The 20140-nt window shown below is 46.9% G+C and overlaps 1 protein-coding gene across 5 annotated transcripts in view; it reads left to right on the forward strand.

Moving 5' to 3' along the window:
• The window catches only part of TBCE (tubulin folding cofactor E), a 91722-nt gene that overhangs the window by 68486 nt on the left and 3096 nt on the right, over positions 1–20140 (forward strand). For 4 of the 5 annotated variants that reach the window (XM_015080711.3, XM_053207601.1, XM_027046967.2 and 1 more), the window contains 11 exons: positions 2194–2282; positions 6549–6648; positions 8611–8713; positions 9890–9966; positions 10987–11082; positions 11598–11662; positions 11754–11818; positions 13510–13662; positions 14662–14815; positions 17336–17404; positions 18179–18238. In XM_015080711.3, coding sequence (XP_014936197.1) covers positions 2194–2282; positions 6549–6648; positions 8611–8713; positions 9890–9966; positions 10987–11082; positions 11598–11662; positions 11754–11818; positions 13510–13662; positions 14662–14815; positions 17336–17404; positions 18179–18238 — 1031 coding nt within the window. Of the gene's footprint in view, positions 1–2129; positions 2283–6548; positions 6649–8610; positions 8714–9889; positions 9967–10986; positions 11083–11597; positions 11663–11753; positions 11819–13509; positions 13663–14661; positions 14816–17335; positions 17405–18178; positions 18239–20140 lie in introns of all 5 variants that reach the window. The other variant, XM_015080713.3, reaches the window with a different exon arrangement.

Raw genomic sequence — 20140 nt, forward strand, 5'->3', positions numbered from 1 at the left:
GGGGAGGGGCAGAGAGAGAGACCCACAGAATCCAAAGCGGGCTCCAGGCTCCGAGCTGTCAGCACAGAACCTGACGTGGGGCTCGAATTCATGAATCGCAAGATCACAACCTGAGCCGAAGTCGGATGCTCAACTGACTGAGCCACCCAGGCACCCCTATTTTTTTTAAAATTTTTTCAACATTTTTTATTTATTTTTGGGACAGAGAGAGAGGGAGACACAGAATCGGAAACAGTCTCCAGGCTCTGAGCCATCAGCCCAGAGCCTGACGCGGGGCTTGAACTCACGGACCGCGAGATCGTGACCTGGCTGAAGTCGGATGCTTAACTGACTGTGCCACCAAGGCGCCCCCAGGCACCCCTATTTTTATAAATACTTACAAAATAACTGTGTATCAGGCAGTATTCTGAGGTTTCACAAATGCTAACTCACCAATTATAGCATTTAAGATTATTAAAAAAAAAACCACAACACAAAATATACCATCTTAACCATTTTTTTAAATTATTTTTTTAATGTTTTATTCATTTTTGAGACCGAGAGAGACAGAGCATGAGCAGGCGGGGAGGGACAGAGAGAGAGCCAGACACAGAATCCGAAGCAGGCTCCAGGCTCCGAGCTGTCCGCCCAGAGCCCGACGCGGGGCTTGAAGTCACAAACCGCAAGATCATGACCTGAGCTGAAGTCAGACGCTCAGCCGACTGAGCCACCCAGGCGCCCCCCATCTTAACCATTTTTAAGTATAGTTTGGTGGTGCTAACTACATTCACATTGTTGTGCAGCTGTCAGCACCCTCCATCTTCAGAACCTTTTCACCTTCCCAAACTGAAACTCTGTCCCCATCAAACAGCACCTCATTTCCCTCCCCCCCCCACCCCCAGCCTCTGGCAGCCACCATGTTGCTTTCTGTCAGCAAAGTTGACTCCTGGGAACCTCACGTGAGTGGAATCATACGGTATTGTCTTTTGGTGACTGACTTCTTTCAGTTAGCATCATGTTCTCAAGTTTGCCCACAGTGTGTTGTATGTCAGAATTTCCTTTTTAAGGCTGAGTAGTATTCTACCGTGTGGATGCACTGCCCTTTGTTTATCCGTTCATCCATTGATGGGCTCCTGGGTTGTTTCTACCCTTGGGCTCCTGCGGTAATGATGCTGTAAACACGTGTGTATGCCACAGCATTTTAAAGCTGTGGAATCGGAGGCCCAGGGATTTTAGCTTCCTGAAGTCCAAAGGAAGTAGTGGAATTGGGATTTGAACCCCGGCGATGGGTCTCCAGATTTCATGTTCTAGATACTCTTCGGAGACTAGACACATGGGCTCTTTGAATGAGTAGAAAACGCAGATTGTCCACACCTAAGAAGTGGCTTCAGAGATTACATAATAAAGCTGAAGGGACGCACGCTCTCCAGGATGTAACCCTAGAGAGACTTTCATGTGTGAGAGCAGCAGGTACACAGCATGGTTGGGAATAATCAGAGGAGTAAATAAATTATTTGTGGTCTATAATGTATAAAAATGAGTGGCTCTAGAGTACATGGGTCCGTAGAGCTAAATCTCACTGCTGAACAATATACTGTTGACGGGGAAAAGGTTGGAGGGGGACAAATATGGTAGGATACCGTTTATATCAAATTTCATTATACAGGAAATACTATAATTAGGGGTATGCGAACGTGTGGTAAAACTATTCAGTGCTTAAGTTTAAATAAACACCAAGTGTAGGATACTGGTTATCCAAAGGGAGCAGAGAAGGAAGGGAAATGTTCTGGGAGGAACGCAGAGGACTTCATTTCTATTTGTAGTGTGTGTGATGCTTGCTTTTTTTCTTTGTAGTTTAAAGCTTTCTTTCTTTTTTTTTTTTTAATGTTTATTTGTTTATGTTGAGAGAGAGAAAGTGAGAGTGGGGGAGAGGGGCACAGAGCGAGAATGCCAAGCAGGCTCTGCATGGTCAGCACAGAGCCCAGCGCAGGGCTCGAACTCATGAAATGTGAGATCATGACCTGGGCTGAAATCAAGAGTTGGACACTCGACCGACCGGGCACCCCTAAAGCTTTATTTCTTAAAGTGGGTGGTGGGTGCCGGTATTTGTTATTTTTGGTGACTTTTGATATGTCTGAAATACTTTTTAGGTTTTAAAGAGCCAGGGGACATGTACATGCTTGTACATATGTGTGAACTCTATTTTTCATGCAGTCAGCTGAGCAAGCTGCAAGAAGTTTCTCTGAGGAACTGCGTGGTGAGTTGTGCTGGCGACAAAGGAACAATTGCCAAAGCGTGTCCTAGTATCCTTTTCATGGAGTATCGGACGCTGGGCTTGGCCCTGGTGCCACACCCCCGCCAGTCGCCTGCCCTGTGTCTGTTGTCCCCAGCTTTCTTCCTAAGGGCATCTCTGTTTCACCGGGTGCAGTGGCTGCCCGGGTGAGTTATTCGCCTTCCCAGGCCCCCTTGCCTGCAGGTGAGGCAGTGTGCACGCCCCAGCCAAGGAAATGTCAAGCAGAAGTCTCTGGACAGGGCTTCTTATGAGGGGCCAGACCTGGCCGGCATCTGCCTTCTGCCCAGAGCCTTTGCCCTGCTCCCTGCCTCGAGTGTGGACAGGACGCCCAGGGCCCAGCCGCCGTCTTGTGTGAAGATGACCGTCCAGCACGGCCTGGGCCAGCAGAGGAGGAGCCTGATCGCATCACAGGGCCCCTGCACCAGCCCCAGGGCCCCTGGACTGCCACCTTGTGAGCGAGCAGACTCCTCTCTCCTGTTTCAGGCAGCTGCGTGCATCTGTCACAATACCTCCAAACAGGCTTTTCCAGGGCTTGTAATCTCTTCTCTCTACCTTCTCCTAGAAGTGGGGTGTGTGTGTTTGCCCTACGTTGCTTTCATGCCCACAACTAAAAATATGGGAGATAAGTTTAAAAACACAACAACTCCCACTGGCAAATGGGAGTTAACTTAAAATTTTTTTAATTTTTATTTTTATTTTAGAAAGAGCATGTTAGTGGGGGAGAGGGGCAGAGAGAGAGAGACAGAATATTTAAAGACAATTTTTGTTAATGTTTATTTTTGAGAGAGAGAGACAGACGGTGGTGGCGGGGGGGGGGGGGGGGCAGAGAGAGAGGGAGACACAGAATCTGAGGCAAGCTCCAGGCTCTGAGCTGTCAGCACAGAGCCTCGAACTCAGGAGCCATGAAATTCATGACCTGAGCTGAAGTCAGGCTTAACCAACTCAGCCACTCGGGCTCCCCCGAGAGAAAGAGGGAGAGAGAGAGGGAGGGCGGGAGGGAGGGAGGAAATATCTTAAGTGGGCTCCATGCTGACATGGGGCTCAATCCCAAGACCCTGGGATCATGACCTGAGCTGAAATCAAGAGTTGGAAGGATGCTCAACCGACTGAGCCACCCAGGTGCCCCCACTTTCTCTAACTTTAAAAGGTCTTCTCACAATTCTTGAAGCCTGCCCAATCTCCCCATAATAATTTATACCAAAGATAGCAGTTTATGATCCGTGTCCCCTGAGTGAAGAGACGGCAGATGAGCAGCTCTCTTTAGCCAGCTATTTCTTTTTTTTTATTTTTCTTTTTTTAAATTTTTTCTTAATATTTACTTTTGAGAAAGAGAGAGAGAGCCAGAGTACAAGCTGGAGGGGGGCAGAGAGAGAGGGAGATACAGAACCTGAAGCAGGCTCCAGGCTCCAAGCTGTCAGCACAGAGCCCGACGCGGGGCTCGAACCCACGAACCACAAGACCATGACCTGAGCCGAAGTCGGACACTCCACCGACTGAGCCACCCAGGTGCCCCTTTAGCCAGCTATTTCTAACTATTTCTAACTACACCTACGGTGCATCCTTTATGGTGACCGAAATCAGAGCAGAGCTCCCCGGCCAGCATGTCTGGGTGTCTTACTTCCTCAGCCTGCAGGTCGGTCGGGACCTGGTCACCTTGCCTGTGAGCAGCCCCTCCCATCGCCCCCGTGGGCTGAACCAATGTGGTCCCTTCCTCCCTGGTTAAGGGAACTGAGGCAGAGGGTGTAGTTTCGTAGGGATGCCACGGCAGCGTCTGGAGCGTTCTGTGATCTGCCCGGCCGGCTCCCCAGTGATTTGAGAAGATTGGGAATTGGGTGGCTCAAGACTTATTTTCAACATATCAGAAAAGATGTGGCCAGTAGGTGGGTTTGGGAACGTCTGCAGTTGGATTGCTCAGAGTTGTCAGCAGTGTGCTAGAGAGGCAGCATCGTGCTTTTTTACGTGGCTCTCTCCTGGGGGGAAAGCGTCCCCCAGACTAGAAGCAATGAGGTTTCATGAGATAATCAAGTCACGGCTGATATTTGCAGATGTGGTGATGAATGTCTCACAGTTCCTGGTTGAATTCCCGCCTGAAGTGGAAGTTTTGCCTGTGTGTAATTAAGTCATCCTTTTCCGGTGGCCCCCTCCGAGGTCCCTCCCTGAGTCCCGACGACAAGCTGCAGGCGTGCCGGGGCCCTGAGCTTGCTGGGCTGGGAAGCAGCTGACTCTGCATGGGGCACAGGATCTGTCCCTGCGAGCAGGCACCGTGCAAGGCCAGGAGCTCCTTGGACTGTGCGTGCACGAGGGGCAGTGCGTGTGTGTGCACGTGCGTGAGGGCGGTGCGTGAAACTGTTTGGAGTTGATTTCAGAATGCACGCGTCCATGTGCTCTGGGCAGACTAGCAGGTATATTTATGATCCTGGCCTACACTTTGAGGGAAGGATACTGGACTCACTGTTTCTAACGAACCCTGACAGCCCCTAGTCAGCAGCGTCATGGAAATGAAAGGTGGCTGGAGCTTGACCGTGGGGTGTGAAAGCACCCAGCTCAGCGGTCGTAGGAGGATCCTGACCCCCCAGTACCTCCCGTTTCAGAGACCAGCCGAGATTGTGTAGTGGCCTGCGGGGCCCTTGGTGATGTGGCCTGGCCCCTGCGGCCCATGTGACTGCATTTCCAGCACCCCGTACCCCCTCCGCCCAGGCACACTGGAGCTCGCTGTCCCTGTCGTAGGTCATCTGCATTCTATAACCATAGGGCCTTTGCTTGTATCATTCTCTTTGCCCGGATGCTCTTCTCCAAGATGGCATTTCTTCATTTGCTGAGCTGCTCCGCTTAAGTGGCACCTTCACAGAGAAGATGGGCTTCCACCACCAGTGTATATGCACACCCCTTTCCTCTGTCCTTTGCTCTGTTACTCTGAGCCTGTGTCTGTACCTGGCATGTTGCAGAGCCACGTGCTTAACGCCGTCTCCCCCAGTATTCGCTGCTATACTCTGGGCCCCGACACTTGCGGGATAGATGGATGAACTGAATAATTTCCCTCCATAGCAGAGTAGTATGCAAGATTCTCCTTTAGCCGCCCCGTCCTGCTCCAACCTTCTCTTCCCATTTCTCTGTCCCCAGGGGTTCTGCTAAGCTGTGCCTTTCTGGACGGCATGGCACTCCCCTCCAGGATTCAGCTCGGTGCCTTTTTCTTTCCGTCCTCCTAATTTATCCCCTGAATTCCCAAATCCTCTGTAGCACTTTTGGACATTTGTCCGTGCTAACCCCTGTTGCGTGTCCTGGGGATGCCACTCGTGATTTGGAGGTTCCTGCAGAGCAGAATGATGCACCGTAGAAGGCGTGTGCGTTGCCGTGAGGCCGCAGCCGTAGGTAGTGCCCAGGACAAGGCCTGCGGGTACACCTTAGGTGCTTAATAAATCAGTCACTAACACGGTTCTCTTTTCTCTTTTTGTTGGACATCCTCAGGATGGTTTAGCATTGGTTATAACATTTGGTTCTTATTTACTCGATTGTAGACATTTGTCTTAAGTTTGCAGTATATTATAAACTTTCATTTCTAAATAAGGAATTGGGTGATTAATTAAAAAAATTTTTTGTATTTATTTTTGAGAGAGAGAGACAGACAGAGTGTGAGCTAGGGAGGGGCAGAGAGAGAGGGAGACAGAATCCGAAGCAGGCTCCAGGCCCTGAGCTGTCAGCATAGAGCCTGATGTGGGGCTCGATCTCACGAACCGTGAGATCATGACCTGAGCCGAAGTTAGACACTTAATGGACTGAGCTCTCCAGGTGCCTCCTTTTAAAAATATTTTTTTTAATGTTTATTTATTTTTGAGAGAGAGTATGAGCTGGGGAGGGGCAGAGAGAGAGGGAGACACAGGATCTGAAGCAAGAGTTCTGTGATTTTAAAAGGTAAAAAGTAGGGCACCTGCGTGGCTCACTTGGTTGAGCATTTGGCTCTTGATTTGGGGTCAGATCATGATCCCAGGGCTGTGAGATCAAGCCCCATGTCAGGCTCCATGCTGAGCGTGGAGCCTGCTAAAATTCTCTCTCTCTCTCTCTCTCTCTCTCTCTCTCTCTCTCTCTCTCTCTCTCAAATTAAAAAATAAATAAATAAATAAATAAATAAAGGGAAGAAAAGGAAAAAATTCCAAGCAAGATAGAGAGTGTAAGGTAAAAAATAAGTAAATAAAAATCCATGCTCCAGAATTAAGAGGTAACTACTGTTATGTCTTGTCTGATTCTTTCTATATCACTCTTTCTTAATGTGTGCTTTGAGATATCAGAAGGGTAGATTTGTCAAGAAACCTGCTGTCCTCATGGGATGAAGTCCTAAATATTGCTGATCAGCTCAAACACCTGGAAGTTCTCAATCTCAGGTATGAACCCTTGGACGTCCATTTGTCACCTGGTATAAAACTCCTGATCTCTCCTTGTTCCCTCACGACATCGCTGTGGGAAGGAGGGGGGAGACAGCTTACTGGAATTTAAGACTTTACTTATTCTAACTTTTTCTTTGACTTAGTATTTAATGTTCCTTGGTTATTGTAGTTTTTCAAATGGTCACACGAGGTGACTCCCTATAGGGGTGTGTTTTACTTACTTTTAGTCTCTGTGCCCAATGTGGGGCTCCAACTCCCGATCCCGAAATCAAGAGTCACACGCTTTATTGACCGAGCCAGCCAGGTATCCCTTTTCTGGGGTGGGGGGGGGGGGTGGAATGTGTTTTCCTTTGATTGGCTGGCGTGGGTTGGCCTATTGAGCAAGATCTCCATATTTTTCGTGAGCCTCACCATGAGGGATGGGCCATCTGGAGGAGTTGGTATTTCACTGAAGAACTGGAGAGGTGCTATGAACAGTGCTTGTTGGGGGCACCCTGGCTCACTCAGTCATTGGAGCGTGCAACTCTTGATCTTGGGGTCATGAGTGCAAGTCCCACGCTGGGTGTAGAGATTACTTAATAAAATCTTTAAAAAAAAAAAAAGGTGCTTCTCCATTCTGAAGTTTCTAGCATTTAATTGCTTTAGGAGTGAATAATTTCACTGGACTGCTGTTTCATTCAGTTCTGATAAGGATTTTCCATCAAGATACGTGTTTCACTAATTTTCCAGGCCTTTTCAAATTCTTGCTTAGTTTCAATCTCTGAACCTTATTTTCCAAGGCCTCAGCCAGGCATCCCCTTTCGTACTCGAGCCAGCTTTACATAGATAGGTGGGTTGTGCCTGGTTCAGGCAGATTCAGTTATAGTAGATGGTCAGGCCTAAATTGTGCTTCAAATAGAGCAAAGGGTGTAAGTCGACCCACAGTGTCTCCTCTTCTGGAAATAAGGGCTAACGTGTTTTAATGGTATCTTCGTTCAAAAAGACTGTCAGGGGGAGCCAGGGTGGCTCAGTCGGTTAAGTGTCTGACTTCAGCTCAGGTCATTGTCTCACAGTTCATGAGTTTGAGCCCCACATCGGGCTCTGTGCTGACAGCTCAGAGCCTGGAGCCCGCTTCAGATTCCGTGTCGCCCTCTCTTTCTGCCCCTTCACTGCTCGTGCTCTCTCCGTTTCTCGAAAATAAACATTGAAAAAAAATTTTTAAGTAAATAAAAAAAAAGACCGTCAGGATTGAACCCTGAGATGAGGATCATGAGAGAAAATTGAAAAGGTGGTGATTTATTTGATCCATCCTAATGGAAAAGAGGGGTTTAGAGACTCTGGAGAAGCAACATTACAGCCTCTGGTATAGTGTATCAGCAGGACTGATAGTCTGGACTCCTTTCGTTTTTAATTAATTCCATTAAAAAAATTTTTTTTTTCAACGTTTATTTATTTTTGGGACAGAGAGAGACAGAGCTTGAACGGGGGAGGGGCAGAGAGAGAGGGAGACACAGAATCGGAAACAGGCTCCAGGCTCTGAGCCATCCGCCCAGAGCCCGACACGGGGCTTGAACTCACGGACCGCGAGATCGTGACCTGGCTGAAGTCGGACGCTTAACCGACTGCGCCACCCAGGCGCCCCTAATTAATTCCATTTTTTAATACAATGTTTATTTTGAGCGAGCATGAGCAGGGGGCGGGGTGCAGAGAAACAGGGAAAGAGAGAGAATCCCAAGCAGGCTCCGTACTCAGCAGAGCCCAATGTAGGGCTCGATCCCATGAACCGTGAGATCATGACCTGAGCCAAAACCTAGTCGGACGCTTAGCCGACTGAGCCATCCAGGCAACTTTAATTTCATTTTAAGGTGGAAACAAACCAAATGCCTCATATTAAATCCCAAATTGTTGCTTTCTATGACTTTCACTCGGGCCTACTGGAGAGCAAGCATTCAGCACATTGTGTCTTCTTTTTCTACACAGTGAGAATAAACTACACTTTCCCTCGGTTTCACCATCTCTAGCTGGAACATTTCCTGCACTGAAGGTTTTAGTTCTTAACCGAACAGGAATAACGTGGGCTGAGGTAATCATATTTCTTTAGTTTATTACCCAGAGATAAGAAATTTTAAATTCTTGGCTTAATAGGCAATTGAGGCACAACTGTGCCTTCATTTTAATCATATTATCCAAATAATAGGATCCTTTAAACTGCCTCACAGAAAGGAGTTACAAAATTGTTGTAGTGAGGTAGAATTTTCTATCTTGGGATCGGTGTTCTCTCTCTTGGCTCCTTCTGTTTTGTTCTGCCATCGTTCTAGACGGTGGCGTTCCATAATGCTGTGCAGTTCACACAGGCTGAACTTAGAAAGCTCTCAAGTTAGCTGTGGATTGGGCTTTTAGCTCGCTGGGTTTTCCCGCAAGTGCTCCGAGGCACAGCTGCCGAAAGATTCTCGCATCCTTTTCTTGTTTGCAGTTTGGCTCTTGGAAGCCGCCGTTCATCATATACAGCTGGGCTCGAAAGTGGACTCGGGGGTCCTTCACCCGGCAGCGTTTGGGATTTATAGCTGGCACTACTATTTTCTGTTTGAGGTTAACTGACCTCACACACCCAGAATATTCCTTTTTCGAACCAAGTGCAGATAAGTATATCCCCAGCCAAGTGGTTTGTCTATGAAATGCCACCGAGGGACATGCCTCCCTTAGGGACGAATCACCTCTGCCTGGTGCGCCTGTGTCCTAGGGCTCCTTCCTGGTGAGTGGGTTCAGATTGAGCATCAGAACAGGAAGGGCACTTGGAGATGGAGATGCTGGGGATGAAGTGCAAGTGGGGAAATTTAGAAACCATGGTTGCGAAGTACCGTCCGATTAGCGTCCTCTTTGCAAACCCGGGTTGGCATTGAGAATCGAGGACAGGTGGGGACCTCAAGTCCCTTCCTTTTTTGGTTAAGCAAACTGTCCTGTCTGCAAGTCTACTTCGCAGGAGACTTGTAGAGTTCAGGACGCCCCTGGATGGCCCGCTCGTAGCTTAGAGTGCTCGATGTCTATGCGGCCGTGTCCTTAAAGCACAGCTCTTAACATTTAAGTGTTACCACCCGTCCACTAGCACTCCGGGCCTGAATTAGAGTCTGCGATGAAATGTCCGTAGGGCACTTTGTTTCCCAAACAGTAGCTGAACTGAATTGATGGGGAAGGTACAGTAGTAAACACACGGGAAGGACCAGTAGAGGCTGTTTCGCCCTGACCGGAGTTTCCCTTCTAGGTGCTGCGGTGCGCCCCCGGGTGGCCGGTCCTGGAGGAGCTGTACCTCAAGTCTAACGACATCTCCATTTCAGAAAGGTAACAAGGGTTCACGTCCACGAGTGTGTCACCATTCAGTCATCCTGAATAAACACATGATCTCCAGTATACCCATCATCAATTTTATTTATTTATTTTGAGAGAGAGAGTATGGGGGGAAGGGGCAGAGAAAGAGGGAGAGAGAATCCCAAGTGGGCTCCACACTGTCAGCATACAGCCTGATGTGGGGCTTGATCCCACAGACCGTGAGATCATGACCTGAGCAGAAATGGAATCAGACACTCAACTAAGCCACCCAGGTGCCCCCCAACATTATTTTTTTTAAGGATTTGCAAATAAGAATGGGAAAATGCTTATTACTCACAAATTACTCACAGCCCATCGGAGTGGAAGCCTTGAATTAAACATATTTGAAGACCAGAACTTTAGTAGCTTCATAGAAATACAGTTAACTTCTGTTTCTAAATGGAGCTTCTAGAGGAAATGCTTTTTACGGATCAAATCCTGCATTGTAGGGAGCACTGTGTGTGTGTACGATTGATGTACTGAGTCTATGGAAAAGCTTATTTTCCTTGAGTAAATTAAATATGTTGTCTTGCCTCTTTTGTTGATATCATTAAATTACTATGTGAAATTAAACGTGGGCAAATTTATAATACATTCCCAATGAAAGGATTCAAGCTAATGAGACTTCACTGTATGGAACGACTTATTATACAGGCGAATGCAGGTGTTTTTAAGTGAAACTGTTTATTTGGGGATAATTTGAGGTTCACATGCAGTTATAAGAAATAATGCCCAGAGCTCCCCTGTACCCATCACCCGCTTTCTCCCATGGGTGCGATACCACAGCCAGGATCCTGAGGTTGGTCCATCCACATAGAGGACATTTCCAGCACTGCAAGGGTCCCTCCCTCCTGTTGCCCTTTCACAGTCCTGTCCACTCGCCTCCTGCTCCCTTCACCTCCTTTACACCAAATGCAGGTATTTTAAAAGCCATGTATCTTTGAAGACAAGTCAGATTAAATTCATGTTGACACACTTTGATTTTCCACACAGGCCGGCGGATGTTCTACAGACGGTCAAGTTATTAGACCTTTCCTCTAATCCATTAATTGATGAAAATCAGCTGTTTCTCATAGCGTATCTCCCCAGGTAATTTGCTCCTAAAATGCCGTTACAGCAGTGCTTAGGAGGTTTTTAGTGAATGGATCGTAGGCTGTGTGTACTTGCTCAGATGGAATTCACACACGAATCCCCTTTGGGAAACTTTTCTGTGAATTTATGTAGAGGAGGTGTTTGCAGACCACATAGTGCGCAGTTTGTGTCTGTACCAGGTCATTGAGGAAAGGGTAATTCGGCCTGGTGCTAATGTCAGAAGTCTTCATTCATTAAACTTACGGAAGTCAGATCATGTCTGTTTGCTCTTGGAGACCCGTTAACACGTGGCACCGCCGCGGGCACCAGGAGCAGTTAGGTGACTGGGGAGCCCTCACAACATAGCGTGAACAGTCCTCTCGGCGCACCCTAAACCAGACTCTGTGGTTTCTAAGCATTTCATGGGGCACAAAAGCTAGGGTGGGGGAAGAGCATTACAAATCTAGTCTCGTTGACCGCCTGTAGCATTTTATATTGTTCCTTGTAATCAAATTTAACATTTTAAATTTCAGATTAGAACAACTAATCCTTTCTGACGTCGGAATTTCTTCTATACATTTTCCGGATGCAGGAACTGGTATTTGAGATTAACTCTACTCCCCCCGCCCGATAGCCCATACTTCTGCTCTTTCACTTCTGCCGTGTAACTTAATTCTCCTTTTTTCCAGGGTGCAAAACAGCAATGTTTCCTTCCTTGCAGTACCTTGTAGTAAATGACAATCAGATCTCACAAGTAAGAGCTTCTTCACAATGTGCATACTGTGTCCTCACTTCCACTCTTATGATGGAGTTGGCAGGTTCCTTCTGTTAAAAAATATTTTACTTTAAGACTATTCTTTATTAAAGTGTTTAACTTTAATTCTAGTAGAGTTAACATGCAGTGTCCTATTAGTCTCGGGTGTACAATACAGGGATTCAACACCTCCCCACGGGACCCAGTGCTCATCGTGATACCTATTTCACCCCCACCCCCTTCCCCTCTGGTGACCATCAGTTTGTTCTCTAGAGTTAAAATTCTGTTTCTTAGTTTGTCTCGCTCTCTTGTGTTTTCCTTTTGTTCATTTGTTTCTTAAATCCCACATGAGTGAAATCATACTGTATTTGTCTTTGACTTGTTTCATGTAACATAATACTTTCTCGCTCCATCCATGTTGTTGGAAATGGCAAGATTTTATTCTTTTTGAGGGTTGAATAATATTTTACTATATATGTGTGTGTGTGTGTGTGTGTGTGTGTGTGTGTGTGTATACACACACACACACATACATACCACGTCTTCTTTATCCAGCCACCTATTGATGGACACTTGGGCTGCTTCCATGATTTGGCTCTTGTAAACGACGCTGCAATAAACATAGGGGTGCATGTATCCCAAAGCTAGTGTCTTTGTATTTTGGGGGTAAAGACCCAGTAATGCGATTACTGGATTGTAGGGAGTTCTATTTTTAACTTTTTGAGGAACCTCCGTACCGTTTTCCACAGTGGCTGCACCAGTTTGCATTCCCACCAGCAATGCACAAGGGTTCCTTTTTCTCCACATCCTCACCAACACTTGTTGCTTCTTGTGTTTTTGATACTAGCCCTTCTGACAGGTGTGAGATGATACCTCATTGTAGTTTGGATTTGCATTTCCCTGATGATGAGTGACGTTGAATATCTTTGCTTGTATCTGTTGGCCATCTGGATGTGTTCTTTGGAGAAATGTGTTCATTTCTTTTGCCCATTTTTAATCGAATCACAGTAAAACCTTGGTTTATGAGCATAATTTGTTCCGGAGGCAAGCTATACTCTAAAGCACTTGTATGTATCAAAGCGAATTTCAAGAACCACCGACTCAGTTGTGATCATGTGACATTCGGCCTCACGTAGTACTTGTATTGCAAGACATTGCTCGTTTATCACGTTAAATTTATCAGAAAAGTTTGCTCATCTTGCGGAACATTCGCAGGACAAGTTACTCACAATCCAAGGTTTTACTGTATTTGTCTTTTGGGCGTTCAGTTTTACAAGTTCTTTACATATTCTGGACTCAGCCTTTATTGGATATGTCATTTGCGATGATCTCCCATTCTGTAGGTTGCCTTTTGGTTTTGTTGATGGTTTCCCTTGCTCTGCAGATTTTGCTGTAGTCAAAAGATACTTTAGATTGAAAGAGAAGTGCTTCCTCAGGGTGAAACTCCTCAGAAAACCCAAAAATATTAACAGAGAAATTAGTTTAATTCACCCGTCAGCAGACGGTCATTTTACACGGCACAGTTCTAGAGTAAAAGCGCATGGTCGTCTTAGTGGGTGCTTGGCGCATGATGAGATCCAGTGCCTCCGATTGGAACTAGAGATTCATGCTTTTCTCTGGCTAGTTCATATCATCTAAGAAAGTAGCCTGAAACATGCTTAGATTCACGTATTTTTTCCGTTGGGTTTCAGTGGTCATTTATCAATGAGCTGGATAAGTTACAGAGTCTGCGTGCTCTGTCCTGCGTAAGAAACCCCCTGACGGAAGGAGGCAGTGGACCACAGACCACACGCCAGTTCATCATCGCCAAAATCGGTCAGCTCAAGACCCTGAACAAATGTGAGGTGGGCGCTTAGTATCACGATGAGGCATTTTATGGTTGGTTGGTTGAGAGAGCGCATGTGAGTGCGTGAATGAGAGAAGGGCAGAGAGAAGGAGAGAGGGATCCCAAGGAGGCTGCATGCTGTCAGCACAGAGTCCTGTACAGGCCTCGACCTCACAAACCATGGGATCAGGACCGGAGCCAAGATCAAGAGTCGGACGCTTAACCGACTGAGCCACCCGGGCGCCCCTGAATCTTGTAAAGGGTTCAGATGTAGCTTTTCCCCCATATGGTAAAATACTACCTTTGTGTGGTACTAAGAAGTCTTTCTTTCCGACTCCTCAGGAGGCGGCGTTACTCGGGTGAGGACAGAAGTTGCCTAGCTGCCCCTTGAGGAGGGGCGAGGGATTCTGGGCACCTGCTCCTTTTCCTGAGGGGGCAGAGGCAGACGGGACACAGACCGCAGAGCCTGTCCTCTCCTCAGCCGATTGCCCAGGTGGGGCTGTTCGCCTGTGCTGTCAGCGCCCCCAGGGGCCCAGGGCACCTGCCGCAGCCCACACACCGGCAGGTGGACAAATACTCTCATGAAGAAAAGCGTAAGACCGAAAGTGGTTTTTCCTCTTCAGTAAACTCTTGAATTCTGTCCGTGTTAGCGAGGAAAGGTAAAGCCATACGAAGCGTCGTCCCTCTCGATGTGATTATTCTGTGTGTGTGAAGAGTGGAGGAAAGACAGGGTACAAAATGCAAACACTCACTAGAACACTTTAACGGGGGCGCCTGGCGGTTCAGTTGGTGGCTCAGCGGAGCCGGCTTCTTTCGGCTCAGGTCACGATCTCCTGGGTCATGAGTTTGAGCCCCGAGTCGGGCTCTGTGCTGACAGCTCGGAGCCTGGGGCCGGGTTTTCAGATTCTGTGCCTCCCTCTCTCTCTGCCCCTCCCCCTTGTTTATGAGCTCTCGAAAATAAACATTAAAAAAAAAAAAAACCACCTTAACAGACCTGTTTTTATTCACATTAATGTAGATTCTACCAGAGGAAAGGCGTGGGGCTGAGCTTGATTACCGAAAAGCATTTGGAAATGAATGGAAAAAGGCTGGCGGACATCAGGATCCAGACAAAAACAGGCCAAATGAAGAATTTCTTGCAGCCCATCCCAGATACCAGTCGCTCTGCCTGAGTACGTACATGAGGCCCGGAGCCTTCCCCGCGCGGCGACCCCCACCCCCCTCCCTGCCAGCGGCCTTGCAGCTAGAACAGCTGGGGAGCAAAGGGGACCCTCGGTGCCACCGTTTTTCTCCTCTGGGTCTCTTCGTACTCCTCTGCATAGCTGACGGGTGCTTTCCTGGGGCCGATCCAGCGAGTTGGGAGCAAGAATTAAACCACTGCCTTTAGGAAAGAGAAGCAGGCAGCTGTCTGAGCAGAAGGAAGGAAGCTGGGAAAGGGCGTGCACTCCCGGAAGAGAGAGGCTGGCATTCGGGGACAGAAAGCAGCCGTGCGTGGAAGTTCTCGTGTCTGTGTGCTCACCCGACTCCCTGCTCGAGGAGGCAGTACTCTCCCTCCTTTAAGGGGGGCAGGAAGCACTCCAGCGTATCTCGACTCGGGTTGTACTGAGGGCATTTTAATTTAATTTTTTTTTAATTTACATTCAAATTAGCGTATAGTGCAACAATGATGTCAGGAGTAGATGCCTTCGTGCTCCTTAACCATTTAGCCCATCACCCCTCCCACACCCCCTCCAGGAACCCTCAGTTTGTTCTCCATATTTATGAGTCTCTTCCGTTTTGTCCCCCTCCCTGTTTTTATATTCTTTTTGTTTCCTTTCCCTTATGTTCATCTGCTTTGTCACTTAAAGTCCTCATGTGAGTGAAGTCATGATTTTTGTCTTTCTCTGACTAATTTTGCTTAGCATAATACCCTCTAGTTCCATCCACGTAGTTGCAAATGGCAAGATTTCATTCTTTTTGATTGCTGAGTAATATTCCACTGTATATATATACCACATCTTCTTTATCCATTCATCCACCGATGGACATTTGGCCTCTTTCCATACTTTGGCTATTGTTGATAGTGCTGCTATAAACATTGGGGTGTGTGTCCCCAGAAACGTACTGAGGGCATTTTAAAAACTAAGGGGCGCCCAGGTGGCTCAGCCGGTTAAGCATCTGACTCTTGGTTTCGGCTTGGGTTGTGATCTCACGGTTCGTGAGCTGGAGTCCCATGTCAGGCTTTGTGCGGACAGTGCGGAGCCTGCTTGGGATTCTCTCTCTCTGCCCCTCCCCTGCTCACACTCTCTTGGTCTCTCAAAAATAAGTAAACTTAAAAAAACACACAGATGTCAAGGTAGAATCTGGGCATTGGCATTTAAGCTCCCCAGCTAATTCTAACGTCCAGGAAAGTTCAGACGAGTGCACGGTACTTGCTCAGCGCTCTGTCCTGAGAGCTCCCCGTGTGCGTGTCCCCTACTGGTTTGGGCACTAGGAACACAAGGTACTTCCTCACCCTCGCCAGCCTGGGTCCTCAGGCACTGAAGCCATGACTTCATGATTCTTAGTCCCTGATGTAACTTTCCATGTTGTTTTGACTTCATTATTATTCCAAATTTCACTTTTATGTGATTTTCTTTCTTTTTTCTTTTTTTTAATTTTTATTTATTAAAAAACATTTTTTTTTTAACGTTTATTTATTTTTGAGACAGAGACAGAGCATGAACAGGGGAGGGTCAGAGAGAGGGAGACACAGAATCTGAAACAGGCTCCGGGCTCTGAGCTGTCAGCACAGAGCCCGACGCGGGGCTTGAACTCACAGACCGCGAGATCATGACCTGAGCCGAAGTCGGCCGCTTAACCGACTGAACCACCCAGGCGCCCCTCTTTTTTTTTTTTTTAATATATATTTCCTAATGCAAGAAGCTCACCGCATAAGCACTTCAGGCTGGAACATTATCTTTGAGGAAGAAAAGCTGCCTATGGGAATTGCTTTCAAATCACTCTATTAGCTGGACCAATTTCCTGGCCACCTTAGGTGAATTCAGCACTTGGGGGAGGTGATAGGAAGGGAAGATTCTAATGCATTCCTGTGCCTACGGCCCAGTATTTCACGGCTGAGAACGCTACGAGACAAAAGCACAGATACTTGGGGGTATTTCTAGAAACGCGGTCTCTGGTTGGCCCAGCAGAAGTTTGAGCAGGAACGCTCCAGCTTTTCTGATGTCCTCCTATGGGATCCCCTTCCCAGGCAGGGGGAGGTGCTGAGCGCCCGGCCTGGTGTCGCACGCTCTGGCCGAGACTCGAAGGTGTCCCGTGAGCTGTGCCCCAGATGGCACCAGGCTCCTCTCTCAGGGCCCAGAATGCGAGGGAACGGTTAGCAAAGGTGAAACTTTGAATAAAAAGTGTTCTAAGTGTCTGAAAGCCCAGCCTCCTCTTGCCAGCTCGAGTCCGGGCGCCGTCTGTGAGGATCAGTGATGGAGCACACAGCTGATGGAGGGTCCCAGGCTTGCAAGCAGTTGCGTCCGCCCTTCCTAAAAATAAACAAGCAAACCAGTAACTGAATAAAAGGACCCCGCTGCCAGGTTCGCGTGGCAGCCGCTGCGAGGTTTATCCCCAGAAGGGAAAAGGCTATGCAAACACTTACTGTTTGTATTTTTGCTTCCGGTGGCTTAAGGCTTATCACTCATCCTTTTTTATTTCTTCTTCCACAGAATATGGTGCACCTGAAGACGGGGAACTCAAAACACGACAGCCGTTTTTGCTCAAAAACCAGCTACTAAGTAAGAACCTCACACTCCAAGACTGCGTATTTGTATTCGCGTCCTTAGGCGCGGAAACAGGTAGTGATGAGCTAATAGTGATTGTTTCTCTTAAGTAAGTACTAAGTGAGTACTTCAGTTTTTAGAGAAATGATGAATTCTCAAGCCTATCTAACTGCTTATATTGGGGGGAGCCTGGGTGGCTCGGTTGAGTGTCCGAATCTGGCTCAGGTCATGATCTCGCGGTTCGTGGGTTTGAGCCCCGCGTCAGGCTCTGTGCTGACAGCTCGGAGCCTGGAGCCTGCTGCGGATTCTGTCTCCTCCTCTCTCTGTCCCTTTCCCGCTCATGCCTGGTGTCTCTCTCTTTCTCTCTCTCTCTCAAAAATAAACATTTTAAAAGAATTTTAATTCTTATATTGGACATTTTGGCAATTCTCATGCTTTCAATTCACCTAATGGTGTTATAAATGGGCAGTATGTGAGAAGTGAATGGACTTGTGATTTGTAAATTTGTGACTTTTCTTACATTGGAACACACAGCCAAATTCTCAGGAAAGGACTATTAAAGGGAGAAGGGATGGCATTAGAACGTTGGTCCAGCTATTTTTGTTGTTGTTAGTAATTCTGTGAAGTGTTAACAGAAGGGATTTTCAACATCGGTAAGACCCTTTATTAGGATTTGAGCCAAGCTGTACTGAACAGCCATTATCATTTGTCAGCTGCTGTTAACGTGTGTGTAATTTAAATCCTTATTACAGTAGGTCTCAGTCACTCTCTTTCCTTTTTTCCTTCAAGCACTGAAGATAAAATATCCTAATCAGGTTGATCAGAAAGTCACAGAAAAACAGCTGCTAGGTAAGAAAAACAGGCTTTTCCACTCGTTGCGCTTATGAACTGCTGGCCTAGGAGTTGGCTGGAAGCAAAGTGTCTGAACTTCTAGAGTTGATAGGTTTTCACTAATCTTTTATGATCTAAAATACAACTAATCATGCCAGCATCATCGTCCTCACCCCCCCCCCCCCCCCCCCACTTCCCGGAAGCCCGAGTCTCCTATAACCATATCAGCTTATCTAGGAAAGTCCTGTTAAACCAGAAGCCCCTGCGTACATTTACATCTTCAGCCAAAGTCATTAGTGCTGGACTGGCTTGGCCTTTCCTGCATCCACCTCGGTTTAGTTCTCAAATTGTTGCTCTGGTCCAGAGAGACTGTTTCACCGGGCTTGAGGTCTGTCTCACCATCCCTTTGTAAAACAGGAAACGTGTCCTAGTGACCCGAACTGTGAATTATTTGGACATCTGTGACTTCTCATATGCTCGACTCCTTACCGATCGGGAGTCCCTGTGGAAAGTTCTCAGACATGGTCTTTTAACGGAAACACTGAAATGCTTTTCTTTTGGAAAAGCTACTTCGGAACTCTGTCTAAACATTAGTGTTGCTGGGACCGAATTCATTTTATTCCGAAAATACTTATGTGTCAACAAACTAGATTGCTCTAAGTGACCTTAAACTTAGAAAAAATTACAGCCCATCTTTTGAGTATACTGTGAATTCTCAAGAATTCTCAAGATTAAACTTGATTCAGAGTTAAATAGTAATATCAACAGGTTAAACTTAGAACAGTGAGGATTTGCCCAAGAAATGGAATGTAGATCACCATAAATGACTCTAGTAAAAGACTTTTCTTTGCTTGCCTGTCAGTGCAGTCAATTCACATTTATTTTTAAATTAATTTTTTATCAAATCCCACAAGCTCACAGTATCGCTTATGGAAGGGTTTGTACTCACAGGGGTACCTTTCTGACTGGTAACTGTCATTTAATACCAGTATTACTCCATTTTCCTTAGCAGTCTAATTTCTGTTCCTGTGATCTGTAATTCTGCTGTTAGATCACCACGAATTCAAAGTAGTGGCTCCCCTTTGGTTATTCTGTTTTCAGACTCAAGTACTGTCGGTAAAGACACTCAGGGGGACAGACCGGTGAGAGACCCAGAGCTTTTTGTTAATGTAGTAGGCTTTGGATCGTGTTTGTTTTTCCCTTTACTTTCCAGATCCATAAAATCAACTCCTGGGGAGGTTATTACTGAGGAATATTTGCTCAAGAATGTTGTCAGCCCTGAGTTCAGCTTTCTGTTCAAGGGCTTCTTTGGGGAAGGGCACCAAGCTCCATCCGTCAAGGACTGTGGCTCTAGGCCGATGGCGACAGTGTGGCCTCGCCCTCTCCTCTTCCACCCTCTATACCTGTGTCCCAGTTCTTCTGAGATGCGGTGCCCCCTGGAACACCCACCATGTTCATGCACTGATTTGTATTCATCTTCAGATGGACCCAGCAGAGAGCAGAATCATCCATAGAAATTATATGTAATTACTGCTTCAAGCAGTACAGAATCTGAGTCCTGTGTTCTCGAAACCTGGCAGCAAGCCAGCAGATTACAACAGTTCTTGCTATTGATTTTTACGCCACATGCTGCCACTGTTCAACCACCAACATAACTGTTCTTCAAAACGTGATAAATAAGGAAATGTAAAGGACTGCAACATCGTCTTTTGCCCATACGTATGGGTATACGATACAACCGAGCATTCTACCTTGTGGCACTTGTGATGGTAGAATTAAAAACAGGTGTTCACCGGTGGAGAAGTAAGTGGTTGAGTACGTTTGGGCCACGCGTTGCCGTATCACGGATCTTTAAAGAGAATGAAGTAGGTCTAGAGCCGCACCGTCCAGGACGGCTGCCACGAGCCACCATTTAAATGC

Source organism: Acinonyx jubatus, chromosome D2, assembly GCF_027475565.1.
Source record: "Acinonyx jubatus isolate Ajub_Pintada_27869175 chromosome D2, VMU_Ajub_asm_v1.0, whole genome shotgun sequence".
In the NCBI taxonomy this organism is placed as follows: Eukaryota; Metazoa; Chordata; class Mammalia; order Carnivora; family Felidae; genus Acinonyx; species Acinonyx jubatus.